The sequence below is a fragment of the Passer montanus genome, unplaced genomic scaffold (assembly GCF_014805655.1).
Source record: "Passer montanus isolate IOZ18808 unplaced genomic scaffold, ASM1480565v1 scaffold44, whole genome shotgun sequence".
In the NCBI taxonomy this organism is placed as follows: Eukaryota; Metazoa; Chordata; class Aves; order Passeriformes; family Passeridae; genus Passer; species Passer montanus.
This window is the reverse complement of record NW_024369262.1, coordinates 5,570,281-5,584,605: the sequence shown is the minus strand read 5'-3', so window position 1 is coordinate 5,584,605 and position 14,325 is coordinate 5,570,281. Positions and strand designations below refer to the sequence as shown.

The window sequence follows — 14,325 nt, the reverse complement described above, 5'->3', positions numbered from 1 at the left end:
CCAGGCCACGCTGCCCCAGCGGACACCCCCCTCCTGATGAGTGGTTATTGAACACGGGAACAACAATCAACACTAATTAAATACTCAGCTGTTGAGAGGAGACAATGTTTATCAAAAAATGCAAGAGGAGGGGAGCGCATCTTCTGTTTTCTATAATTAGTTAGCGATATTCCCCAGGCGGTCTCGGAAATCGAACTCGGGTTTGTTCACATCTGTTTGGCACAGGCAGACAAAGGCCAGCGTGGCCCTGGCCCTGTGTGTCCCCCCTCCCAGAGTGACACCACAGCATCCCCACGGTGCCACCCCACCCTCCTCAGCCCCGGGGACTGGCACATTCCAGGGCAGCCAGGGATGTGGGCAAGGGGACCAGGGGTCCCTGTGCCCAGAGCCAAACCCTGGGGCACAGGAGCTGCTGGGGTCCAGAGAGGGGGAAAGGGAAGGGCACAGTGCCCTGCACCCCATCAAACAGAGCCCCTCGTCAGCAGGAGCAGCATTTGAATGCAAATTTGTACCTTTTTAATGCTTTCCTGGAATTCTGCCGTGGTTTTCAGCTGGGGAAGGGGCAGGGCAGGGCCGTTCGTTTCCCTCTGTCTCACGTCATTACCAGCTTAAGGATCTACTCAGCAGCAGAGAACAAGAGTTAAAATTCCCCTGAAGGAGGGGAATCAGGAGATTTCTGGGGTTGGAATGCTGGAGCCTGGGACAGCTCCACATAAGAAAGCACCCATTTCAGTTTGTCCATGAATGAAGAACAGGAAGAAAACCCCTCTCCATCAACCCCATGTTCCAACATTCATCTTCTCTGCTGAACATCCCTGTCCTGTCCATCCACACCCACATTCCCTTCCTGGGTGCTGCTGGGGGCACACACGAGCCTTGTGCTCAAACCAGAGTTGCTAAAACCGACCTCAGGCCCTGCTCCGAGGTTACCCCATGCCCTGCTCTGAGGTTACACCGCTGGCTGTGCTCAGGGTGCTGCCAGGAGCCCTTGGCAGAGGCTGCTCCAGGAGCTGCCAGTCCCACATCACCTCTGTGCCACCCTGGGCATCGCCCAGCCCCTTTCCTCAGGCTGTTCCTGCAGGATGGGCGCTCACCTCCCCAGATGTGCCCGTTTGGGGATGGCTGGGGCACAGCCCTGTCACTGGCACCACAGCTGGCAGCGAGCTGTGCCAGCCAAACTCACGGGGAAAGCGGGGAGAAGCCGAGTGGGGCTCGGGGGACATCACCTTCCTCATCCTCACCCGCCACGCTGGGGTGCTCCGGGCACCTTGGGGGCTACAACAAACACCAGATGGGATTTCCCAGATCCTTCCCATCCCAGGGATCCCAAACTGCTGGTGTGGAGAGCAGGAATGAAGCCAGACTGCCTCCCCAGGAGCCAAGAAGGGCAGGAGCCTCTGCTGAGGATGGTGGCAGGGGTGACACCAGGGCAGGGCCAGAGCAGAAGCTGCTGTTGTGTCCTTCCCAGCTCAGCTCGTGGCCTCAGCACTCCAGGTTAAATAACCAGGCTCAGAAATCAGAGCATTGCCCTTAGCCTCCCATCTACCCTAAATACCTACAATATTTCTGGTGGTAAACAATCTCCAAGACTCATTTCTTGGAGCAGCAGCAGATGGTCAAGAGCATTTCCTGAAATTGAATATTGTAATGAATTTAGGATCGAGAAAATTTACATAATAATCTGGTTTCGATTCTGATAGTGAAAAACCTACATAGGAACCGCTTCTTTTCTGGTATTTGAATTAAAGGATAAATCTCCAAGTATTTTAATTATAAACAAACTCTTTGCTCTTCCAGATCCTTGGAAGAAATTGAAAAATTAACTACCCAGGGAGGCTGAAGGCCACACATCAGGTTCAGTTCAGGTTTGCCTCCCATGACCCAGGGGCTGGAGTGGGATGTTTGGGAGCCTGGTGTGCCACGGGTGCTCAAATCTGGCTGATCCCTCCTCAAACTGCACCACCCAGACTGGGAACCTGTGGGAAATCAAGAGCTCCTGCACGGGGGGGTGTGACAGCCTTTGTGGGATGGGATGGGGATATGGGGATGTGGGGATGTGGGGATGTGGGGATGTGGGGATATGGGGATGTGGGGGGGATATGGGGATATGGGGATATGGGGATATGGGGATATGGGGATATGGGGATATGGGGATATGGGGATATGGGGATATGGGGATATGGGGATATGGGGATGGGATGATGCCTCGCAGGGAATCAGCCATTCCCAGATCCCAGTGAAGGATCCAGGATCCTCAGCTCAGGCCCATGCTGGGTGCACACATCCACCCCCACCCTGCCCAGGGCACACACAGTGCCACGAGGCACAGGGTGGGGCTGGGAACTCCCTTTTGGGGTCACCTCATCCTCATCACTGGCACTGCCCCGTGCCAATCCCATTCCCAGGACACCAGCACTGGCACAGCCAGGGCTCCCTCCATCCCAATCCTCCCTCTGGACCACAGAATTCCCCTTCCCAGCCTCGTGCCAGGAGATACAGAGGGCCCTTTCCTCTTAGAAAAGCAAATATTTAGTCTAGATAAAACCCCCCCCCGAGCGTTTTCCCCAGGTAATACTGGTAACTAAAATAATCACATTCACTTTGCTGGTTTAATTTTATATTTCCATTCCTACCTTATCTTTTTTCTGCAAGCATCATTAAACCACACCATAACAAAAATACATGAACTGTTATTCTTTCCAGAGAAGCCATAAACCACCTCAAAGCTTTTCAAGTTTATTCTTATCTCGTACATCTTCCCCTGGTTCGGGGTTTTTTTTCCCCTTCATGCATTTCAGAAAGGTAGTTTTCCCTAATGTTAAGAATAGTTGCATTGAAAATGAGATGCTGCCTCTGAAAAGCCCCTCTGGAGGATTAAATAAGTAAAATATAGCCAGAAAATAAACTGGAACCTCATTAAAATAATTTTGCAAGGAGAAATCCTACTCTACAATAGGTTTTCAATATCACTTAGAAAATTCTTCGAGTCATATATATATGTTCTTAATTCAGGACCTTCCATTAAAAAAGACATTACAGAGGGAAGTGAAAGGCCATTTAGTACCCTTGTTTATATAAAAATGCATATTAGGCACAGATGCAATCTGCAGCAGAAGCTTGGGATGCACTTGGAACGAGCTGTGCCTGGCTGGGAGGTGCTAATGAGGGCTGGCAAAGCTGGGAGGCAGCACCAACACCTCCTTATAGTGCCAGGGAATCCAGGCACCCCTGCATCCCCCTTTTCTCCATCCATTCCCCACTCCCTGGCCTCCCTGGGCACTCAGGTGCCCACCCGAGGTGGGTTTGTGGCACCAACCTGCTCCATCCTCAGCAGGCAGGGATGAGGCTGTGCCAGAGCTTGGGGCAGGGATGAAAACTGCTCAGTTCACCCCAAAATGCTGCCCTGGGAGGGAGCTGGGGTGCCAGGAATGATCCCCATGGAAAAGGGAGGCTGTCCCTGCTGTGACTCCCTCGGGAATCCCAAACCTTGCCATAAGTGTGCCCTGGCTGGGGAGGGGGTGCACCCAGGGCACATCCCTGCTCAGCTCCTAGACCAGGCCAGCTTCAACTTCCCAGCAATTCCCAGCACTTTGTTAGAGTTTTAAAGTGTAAAACTCCTGATCGGGGGCGAGGCACTCACTGCTGCTCTGCTCCAAGTGCCAAGGAGCCATCACCGACCTGGCGGGGGAAAATTCCTGAGGAGGCCCCAGGGCTGGAGCTCTCCAGATCAGTCGTGGTTAAATCATGGAAATTGCCCAGCTGGGAACAGTTTTGGATGTCCTGCTTAACAAGAAAGTAAAATACAGGTGACCCAGAGGTACCCCCAGTGCACTGAGAAATATTTAATCTCCAAAGGCTCCAAAAAACATCATTAATGCAATTACTGCTCCTTATCCACTGAAAACATGAGAACTTCAAGCTTCCATCGTGTTGAGCTGGGCCTTGACACAGCTGTAATAATTAGAGTTATTAGATTATTATTATTTCTAATCTATATATATTAGATTATTAATAGCTGTCATTTAGATGGGATATTGGGAATAAATCCTCCCCTGTGAGGGTGGTGAGCCTGGCACAGGTGCCCAGAGCAGCCGTGGCTGTCCCTGGGTCCCTGGAGGAGCAGCCTGGGGCAGTGGGAGGTGCCCATGGCACAGGGTGGATGAGATGATCTCCGAGGTCCCTTCCCACCCAAACCACTCCAGATTCTGTGGATAACCCTGAGGGTGAGGCCAAGGAGGTTCAAGGATCCTCCCTCCTGCAGGAACTCCTCTGCACTGGCCAGCAGATCCCACACAGCATTTGGGCAGCCAGTTTAGTAGAGAATAAATATCACACTTCAATTTCATGGTAACTTAGGAGGGTTTACTGGCAAATACCATGGCTTTTACATGGTTCTACCAATTACTGAGCAATTACATGTAACCTAGATCTGGAGGACACACGGCAGCCTTGTAATGTATTCCTCTCTCCTAGAAAAGAAGAAGGCAGTTAATAGAAAACACTCTTTCTTTTATTATTATTTTAAACTATAAACCCCTCCACAATATTCCTGTGTGACATTATTAAAACTCCACATCGATATCAAACCCAAAGCAAAGGCTGCCATCCCATTAACACATCAGTTGTGGGATGATCGATAAAAATTTACTTTAAACTGCACCATATGTTGCTCCCCACAAAGTTTTATTATTCAGATTCATCAGTTTGTACCTCAACCCCCGTGCAATTAAATCCCATTTAGCAGCACTGACCTTCTGATTTGAACCCGTCATTCCTGCAGCTGGTTTGGAGTTTTAACAGCACTTTTAAATAAGGAAAATGCAAAATGCCTGTGAATTAATGGTGGGGTGGGGGGAGCATTCCATGGGGCAATCCCTCCCCTGCACAGCTCCTGTGCTGGAGCAGGGAGGGAAAAAATAGAAAGGGAAAAAAGCCCCAAAGAGCGCCAGCCCATTTCACCGTGTTGTAGCATATTTGTAAACATCGTTAATCACGGATTAGCAGATGGTGATGTTAATTGCACCTGTGGAAGTAACAAGACCTCAAGGTTGATTACATTTACAAACCGGGATCGGGGCTGCACGTTCCGGAGGTGCCCCGTGGGCAGCAATCCCAGCCCCAGCAGCATTCCCAATCCCAGACCCAGCAACAATCCCAGCTCCAGCTCCAGCTCCAGCAGCATTCCCAATCCCAGCCCCAGCAGCATTCCCAATCCCAGACCCAGCAACAATCCCAGCTCCAGCTCCAGCCCCAGCAGCATTCCCAATCCCAGCCCCAGCAGCATTCCCAATCCCAGACCCAGCAACAATCCCAACCCCAGCTCCAGTCCCAGCAGCATTCCCAATCCCTGCAGCATTCCCAATCCCAGCCCCAGCAGCATTCCCAAGCTGCTCCCCTCCCCTGCCACCAGCCTGGCCTTTGCAGAGGGAAAGGTGTTCCCTGTCCCAGAGCCATTCCAGCCTCCAAATTGTCACTGGGAGCCAGCAGTGGATTGGGTGCAATGGGATTTCTCAGTCGCTGGACTGGGTGCAATGGGATTTCTCCAGTGGTTGGACTGGGTGCATGGGATTTCTCCAGTGGTTGGACTGGGTGCAATGGGATCTCTCCAGTGGTTGGACTGGGTGCAATAGGGTTTTTCCATTTGTTGGACTGGGTGCAATGGGATTTCTCCAGTGGTTGGACTGGGTGCAATAGGGTTTTTCCATTTGTTGGACTGGGTGCAATGGGATCTCTCCAGTTGCTGGACTGGGTGCAATGGGATTTCTCCAGTGCTGGGGATACCCTGAGCACAGGAGGGAAATGTGGGGCAGGAGCTGAGCTGCTCTCCCAGCCAGAGCTCCCCGGGGTGGATTTTGGGAGTTGGGAGGATTGGTGTTTTCCCCTGGCTGAAGATAAGGCAGTGCCAAACTCATCTTGCGAATCAAGGAGGACAAATATTTTGCCACTGTGCTTAGAGACACTTTGATTATTGAGAAATCATTCTGGAAGGGCAATTAGTAAATTTTAAAATCAATTTGGTAAATAAGCCTCTGAAAGGAATCCATGACAAGCAGCAGGGAGGGAAGCATTGACTTTCAAATTACACACACACACTTTATTCATATCTAAATATCAAAGAGACTCTATGTACAAACAGAAGTAATCAGGAAACGTGTTTTGATCTTGCTGATGTACACAAAAAATGACAATTAATGTCCCCGTCTATGATATAAAGCTGGGAGTTTTTTACAGTTACATTACAGGGACAATTATAGTCGAGCTTAAGGCTAAAAATAATGAAAGACTATAAAAACTACATTTTAACATTTAAAAATATCCAGGAAATTAACTGGAGAAGCAGGCAATGATCCAATTAATGGATTGCATTTATTAGATCAGGGGCAAATGGCACAGCACAAAGCTCCAGCACCAAAGGTGGGAGAGTGCAGAGGTCCCCATGCTCCTCAGAGCCCCAGCATGGGGCTGGGGCAGGAGCACCAAGCATCAGCTCCATCCAAAAGTCACTGCAGGTGGATCCCCGTGGGAAAAAACAGGGCTAAACTTACCAGAGAGGGAAATGGGATCAGAGGGAACAGCAGAGCCATCCAGAGTGGGATTCAGTGCCCTACAAGCAGCAAAGTCGGAGCTGCAGCCCGAGTTATGCACTGAAATCCTAAAACTCAAGCTCAAGCAACTCCCAAAAAGCCTTGTCTGATGTTCCAGTGCCAAATCCAGGTGCTCCATGGATACAGGAGTGGGGAAGTCACAGGAGAGTGGAGATGGCTGCTGGAGTGATGGCCAAGCAGGAGCTTCTCCTCCCACTCCAGGGGACACGGAGGTTCCAAAGCTTTTTGGGAGCCTTCCAGAAGCAAAGGAGCTGCTGCAGGGCTCCTCAGAGGGGCTGAGCAGATGGCCAAGCACAGCCCGACAGAGCCCAGCTTTCCCAGGCACACAGCCAGGAAGGGCTCCCCAGTGCTGAGACAAACTCAAAAAAATAGAAACAAAAAGGGAGAAACAGCAGCTCCTGTGAGTTGGGAAATAAATGTACTTAGCTGTAGGTGAAGGATGAAGAAATGGCTTTACCCTGATCCCTGCTGCTCCAGAGGAAGGATTCAGTTAGCCAGGTGCTGAATCCTGGAATCTTTCCTCTGGAAAATGAGCAAACCTGAGCCACGGGCACCCTCTGCTGGGGCACCCTCGGCTGCAGAGCAGCTGCACAGTGCTGCCTCGGGGCCTGCAGCCTTTTCCTCTCTGCTTTAAACCAGAAAAAAGGGCAGATTCAGCCCCCAAAATGCACTCAAGGCCCAGCTCAGGGTTCTCCAGCTCCCTGTGGATTTGGGTCACACAGCCCTGTTTGTGTGATGGTGTCACTGCAGAGGGATTTGGGGTTTGTCCTTCTCCTCAGGACACAGCTCAGGGGACGTGTCCCCACCCCAGGCACCCTGCTCCCCACCACAGCCACAGAGGGGAGCCCTGGACACCCTTCAGGAGCTCCTGTCCCCCATGCCAGGCACCTGGAGTGTCCCCAGTGCCACCAGCCAGACCCTCCCCGGGACACACAGGGAACACAGCCACAGAGCAGGGTTTACAGACTTCATTTAGCTCAAAAGAAAGTCCTAATTAGTCACTCAGAGTGATTTACTTATTCATTTGGAAGTGGGGAGGGGGCAGACTGAACGGAATTGTTTGAAATTATCCCTAAAGGGCACTGTAAATTAAGCGTTAATGAGGAATCCTATGCAAAGGGCCACGGTAGCTAAATAAAATAATTAAGGTGCTAAGTGATAACATTCTTTTGGCTCTCAATAATTTAGCCAGCCTGGTTTTCCAAGCAGGATAGCTGCAAATGAAGCCAGCCCAGTGCCACCAGCAGGACAGTGGTCCTGGGGCACTCAGCCTCCAGTAGGATCAGCCCAGCTTGGAAAAGGAAACTTCCCCAGAAGGAAACCAGCTCTAGATCCCTCCTCCCACCTGAAGGACTAATCACACTCTGCATTTATATGACACAAAATGGATTAATTTGAGCCTACAACCAATCTTTACAAAAGCTTTATTTCCACGGGCTCCATTTCCCCCCACTCCAGATGTTTGCCAGCCCTTGGCAGGGCTGCACACCTGGTTTGTAACCAAACACAGACAAACCAGCCCAGTGGTTCCCAGGCACAGCTGGCACTCAGCAGCTGCTGCCCAGGGGGAGGGCACAAGGCACTTCCAGTGGCACTTTCACCCACAGCCCAGATTGTCCCACAGTTCAAGTGATGCAGAAGTCCCCAGTGCACAAGTGCTGGCAGCCATCCCTGGGTGTTCTCCTGCCCAAACTGCTGCTCCCAGACCTGCCTGCCTCCCACAGCTGCTCCTCCCAGGTGCTACCCACAACATCAGTGTCTGCCTTTGGTGTTAATCAGGGATCTGGTGGCTTCTGCAGCAGCCAAAATGCAGCTCAGGCCTCTGGGGCACTCCCTGGAACTCGGTGATGGGGGAGACCATGGGAAGAGCATTTCCATGTCCACACTGAGCAGCTTCCTCCACCACACCAAGAGCATTTCAATCTCCTTGGCTCCGTTTCTGGCTGCAGATGGAGTGCAGGAGGATACCTGCAGGAAAGCGAGAATAAATAAATAGTAAGGGATTTAATCTTTTTCCAAACCACAAGAAAATCATTCAGTAGGCCTGGATGTTTGATTGTGAAATGCAGAAGCTGGGGTTTGGTGCCTGGTGCTCAGAACTGCTCTCACCTGCAGCCACAGAGACGTTGAGGGAGTCGATGCCGGGGTGCAGCGCCCTGCCAGGGGGGATGGCCAACATCCTCTGGCACTGCAGCTGAGTCTCCAGGGAAAGGCCCTCCCCTTCACTGCCTGCAGGACAGAGACACTGCTCAGCTCAGCTCCCAGCACTGCCTTTCCCCCTGCTCAGTGCAGTTGTTTGTGCTCTGTCTCTGTGACTCTCTCCCCAAGCTCAGCCACCTCACCAGCTCCCACACAGCAACTGAGCCCCCGAGGGGAGCCTGGCACCTTCCTCCCTGCCCTCCCTGGATCTGCTCCCCAGCACCTGAAGTGGGTTTGAGGAATATCCATGCAACACAGCTGCACAGAGATCCCACGGGGAGCAGCCACTGTGCCAGCAGAGAGCTCCCCATGGGCACAGGCTGCTGGCACGGGGACAGGGCAGGCAAGGGGCCACAGCCAGCTCTGCCCCAGCAAACCCCCCATCCCTGCTGCCAGGGACAGCTCCAGCCTCCCCAGGGACAGCTCCAGCCTTCCCAGGGACAGCTCCAGCCTTCCCAGCACACACACACACCCCCACGGGCTGGGTGCAGCTTGTGCATGCAGACAGTTCAACCAGAGGCTTCAATTGATTAGTTGTTAAAGCAGGCAGCAGCCCTGATATGTTTGGGCTGATACACTGGTGAAACAGAGTTGAAATCTATCCCAGGTCATTAGTAGTTGTTTGACTCACACTGTCACAAAGGGAAATGGAAAGGGAGAGGCTTTAAACAATGCTGTGTGCAGACAGGTGAAAATGCAGAGGGCCCTGGACCTCCCAGCCAGCCTGGCTCCCCAAAGAATTCTTTATTCTTGTTATTTAGAGCAGCACAGGCAGCTCCAGGGCTGCAAGGATGACCAGCTCATCCCAAACACCTCTGGCAAACAGGCCCAGCATGTGGCACCCTCCAATAGCCATGCCCTGACCTGGCTGAGCCCCACACCAGTGTGGGATGGCACTGCCAGGGCATCCTGATCCCTCTGACCACACAGGGATGGGAACTGCCATCATTCCCTGGTGGGTTTTTTCCCCCTCACGTTTTACTGGGCTGCACTTTGGGTAAGGAAGAGGATGCTTTGGGTAGTGCATCCTGCATCACCTTCCCAGATGAAACCAGCCATGGCAAAAGCTCTTGGGCTGGGGTCAGTGAGCCTTCAGAAGCCCCATGCTGACCAATCCTTGCCTCCGGCTGCAAGCCAGCAGTGCACACAAGGCCTGGGGGAGTTATCCCAGCTCACAGGCTGACAGCAGCAATCAAAGCCAGGCTCCCAGGGCCCTGCCTGTGTCCTCACCACCACTGCAGGGATGCTTAGAAAACCCAGAAATGGTATCCTGGAAAGGTTTTACACCCTGCACTGGTATTTTCCTCCTGAGCCTCTCAAACCACACTCCCACAGGGCTCTGCAGCTGGGACAGCAGCAATGGCTCCTGGAGAAATCCTCTCCTGCCCCTGATAAGGGTCTTACAATTCCCAATAAAGGCACCAATTTTGCCTCCAGCTTTTACAAAGGTTTTTATGGTCCTGGCTGCTTAAAATAATTAGGAACAATAAATTCAGGGCAAAAAGACTTGCAGTGTGACACAAGGGAGGGAGTATTGACTGAATCAGATTAAATCCTCGTTTAGACTGGTGAACAAAACACTTCCCACTTCAGATCTTTAACTTCCACCTCTCAGCTTCGTCCCTCACTGACAGAGCTCCAAGACCAGAGTTTGGAGAAATGACAAAACATATTTCCTGCCCCATTTACAATTAACACCACTCACAATTGCAGCTTCCAGTGCAGGAAACTCAGATCCAGCAGCAGAAAAACATGCAAAAGGAGCATCTCCATAAAACCACCAGCTCTGTGAAGAGCCTCAAACCCCGAGCTAAAGACTGAAGGTCTAAGAAGAACAAATTACCCAGAAACTCTTCTTACTCAGCCATCTAAGTGCTCCCAATGTGCTCCTGTGTGCACCAGGCTCCCAGTCTGAGCTGTCGCCTCCAGCAATGACTCCAGTGCAGACAACATTAAGCTGGACTGTCCAAATCACTCTCTGCCAAGCCAGCGAGGATGCCAGGAGGGGGAACTGGAGCCTGCAAATGCTTAACTTACAAGACAATCTGTGTGGTGCCAGGGAGCTCAATCCCAGGCTGAATTATCTCTGCTGCTCCCTGCAGCTGCAGGAATGCTCCATATTCACATCCAGGACGTTTCTCCCAACAAGCCCAGCATCAGACGCCCGTAATGTTCAATTTTCTTTTCAGCCAAGAGTTAGTGCTCAGCAGAGAGTTGAAATCATTACTGCTGCAAGGTCCGGGAGCTCTCCTCATGCATCTACCAATCAGCCTCCAATCTCCCCTGACAAAAGGATATTTGGACTTTTTCCTGGAGAAATCTCTCATAACTCAAGGTAACGACGCTGCTGCCGCTCGCAGCCCCTGCCTCTCTCCGGCTGCTGTCGCCGTTTGTGGGATGCATTTCTTTGTGGGCAATCAGCAGAGCTGCCAGCCTCCCTGCTCCCCCTGGAATACAGCTCCACACATCTTGTAGAGATGCCAGATTTGCAGCGTTGTCTTGTCAGTGTTTCCAGGAGTTCAATAAACATTTTAATTAAAGGAATCTCCTCCGAGCCAAGCCAGCCCCAGCACGGGGCAGGATTACAGCCCCTCCCTGGCTCGTGGCCAGCAGGACTCCACTTCCAAGTGTAAAAGCTCCAGCCAGCTCCTGTGCCAGGTGACATGGAGTGGGGGACATGGCACGGCCACACACAGGTGCCTGGAGCTGCATTCCTGGGGGAATTTCTCTCTCCAGCTGCCACAAAGCTGCTACTCCCCTTCCCTTCACCTTCTGGGAGGCTGCACAAGCCCAAACTGTGCCCACAAAAGGTGAGAGAGTGGGCAGAATTCCCTGCAGGAATTGCCCAGTTCAGGTGCTCAGGGAAGTGACAGCCACTGCTCCACCAGGGAGGAGATTCCTCTGCTGCTGCTCCACAGCCAGCAGCTCTGCCCTCTCCCAGGTGTGCCCTGGCTGCTCTCAGGGCTGGCTGCAAAGCCCAGCTTTGCCTCCAGACCATGCCCAGCAACATTCCTTGGTGGTTCTGCCCTGACCAGACATTCCTGGCTTTTAAGGGGAAGTGTGGCACAGCTCCCCCCGAGCAGCTCTGTGCAGGAAGAGCAAACACCTCAGCTTGGGGCTCACCACCACCAAAAATCCACATCTGGGGCTCCAGCACACATCAAAACACAGAACACAAAGCAAACACCACCCTGGCACCAAAACTGCCCCCCAGACCCTCCACAGCTGCTGAGCTCTGAGTGCATCCTCAAACTGTTCCTGCTGGGAGCCCCCTGAGCTCCCCCTGCTCCTCCAGTCCCTGCTTCATCCACAGCCACACCATTCCATGATTCCCCCTCAGCTTTTCTTTCCCAGACCCACAACAATCCAAGGCCTCAGCTCTGGAAATGGCAGTACCTATCACTACAATAAGGGGTTTGTCCCACCGGAATTCCGAGCAGCTGATGACAGGAACACCTTCCACATCCTCAGGCCTGCTGGCTGTTCCCACCACTTCCCAGCCTTCTGCACTTTTAGCCTAGAAAAGGAAAGAAATCCAGAATTGCCAAATACTCAAAATTAAAAATAATGTAAGCAAAAACTCTTTTTTTTAACATTTTCAGTTAAGCTGTCTAGGGAGGTTTTTTTTGGCATCCCTAAAATTTTTACCTGCAAAGGGTTCCCTCTCACACCTCACTGCATAGGGAAAAAAGATTCCCAGCAGCTCCCCCCCGCCGTGGTTCCTCCTCTCCTCCCTGCTCCAAAGGCTGCCCAATGCTGCCATCGTGTGCCTGGGCCCCGGGATGCTGCTCTGCCACACATCCCGAGGAGAAGGGAGACAAACCCCGGCATCCCCAGAGCCACAGGATTATCCTGGTCCCACCAGCTCCCAGAAAAAACATCCACCCTCTCCCTCCACCCGACGGAATGGGGCTGGGGGTGTCCCAGCACAGGCACTGCAAATAACTCAAGGCTCCCCCTGTGCCTCCCCTGCGGCATTTGAGTTTTCTGGAAAAAAAAGGAAAAAAATGAAAGTGGCTCACTGTACCTTCAGAAAGCCCTGCAGGTCATCTGTGCTGTACACATCGAAGACCTCCATGGCTCCAGAGCTGGCTTTGCTCACTGTGGGAGTCAAGGGGCAGCTGCAAGGGGAAAAGAATGGAAAAGCATCACCCGAGGGGAAATGCAGCTGAATTTTTAGATCCCGCTCACTACATGTTTTCCTGTGGAGAACAGAAGGGCTCAGGAATTAACCCAGGAAACAGGTCACAGGAGACAGACACACAGAATAGGTTAAACAAGGAGAATCCAGGGAGTGCCTGGGATCGCACATCCCACATCCCACAGCCTGCCTGCCGAGCAGCAGCATCCCAAACCCTGCTCTAGAGATCAGTCCCAGAAATCTCCCTAAACAACAACTGCGTGATGCAGGCTGGAAACGTGTCTGAGAGGAAAAGGGGGGCTGGAGGAGCCCGTCCTGTGGCTGTGGCCCATCCCTGGGGCTCGTCCCTGTCCCTGTGGCCCATCCTTGTGGCTTGTACCTGTCCCTGTGGCCCATCCCTGTGTCCCGTCCCTGTGGCTCGTAGCTGTCCCTGTCCCTGTGGCCCGTACCTGTCCCGTGGCCCGTCCCTGTCCCTGTGGCCCATCCCTGTGGCTCGTACCTGTCCCTGTGGCCCATCCCTGTCCCTGTGGCCCGTCCCTGTGGCCCATCCCTGTGTCCCATCCCTGTCCCTGTCCCTGTGGCTCGTCCCTGTCCCTGTAGCCCATCCCTGTCCCTGTCCCTGTGGCCCGTACCTGTTGCTGTGGGTGGCCAGCACCCTGTCCACCCCCAGGAAGTACGCGGAGCGCAGCAGGGCCCCCATGTTCATGGGATCCTGGATGCGCTCCAGCACCAGCCACAGCAGCTGCCGGCCCGCGCTCTCTCCGCGGCCCGGCTCCTCGGCGTCCCGCAGGCTGCGGAAGGGCAGCGGGGCGGCCTCCAGGCACACGCCCTGGTGGGGCCGGCCCCGGCACAGCGCGTCCAGCGCCCGGCCCGGGACGTGCAGCACGGGCACGCCGCGGGCCGCGGCCTGCAGGGCGAGCTCGGCCCGCACGGGCCGCCCGGGGCCGCCGCGCGGCTCCTTCAGGAAGAGCCGGAACAGCGCCCTGCGCGCCCGGGCCAGCGCCAGCCCGCACGGGGCCACCCCGAACAGGATCTCGGAGCCCTTGGTCCTCTCCAGGGACAGCGCCTTCCGCTCCAGCCCCTTCCCCCCGCCGGCCCGGGGCGAGTCCTGCTGTGCCCGCCGCAGCTCCCGCCCGGTGCGCGACCCCCGCTCGGCCCCCGCGCTCGGCGGGAGGGATGCGGGCGGATCGCGGCCGCGGGGCGCTCCCTGCTCGGCCCCGCGGGTGCAGCGGAACCGGAGCCCGCCCCGGCACAGCCGCAGGGCCCGCTGGCACAGGCGGGGCAGCAGCGCCCGCTCCATGCCCGGGGGTGGGGGCACACCGAGCCCGGCGGGGCCCGGCGGGGATCCCGGAGGGGCAGCGGAGCCGCGGGAGCGCGCGG

At 53.9% G+C, this 14,325-nt stretch overlaps 1 protein-coding gene across 1 annotated transcript; it reads right to left on the bottom strand.

Moving 5' to 3' along the window:
• Positions 1-7,998: 7,998 nt before the first annotated feature.
• On the bottom strand, positions 7,999-14,325 carry MRM1 (mitochondrial rRNA methyltransferase 1). The gene is made up of 5 exons (XM_039720921.1): positions 13,578-14,325; positions 12,832-12,925; positions 12,201-12,321; positions 8,715-8,834; positions 7,999-8,573 (listed from the first exon to the last, which is right to left on the bottom strand). Exons 1-5 carry the CDS (start codon positions 14,243-14,245, stop codon positions 8,524-8,526), a joined length of 1,053 nt encoding a protein of 350 aa, XP_039576855.1. The 5' UTR covers positions 14,246-14,325; the 3' UTR covers positions 7,999-8,523.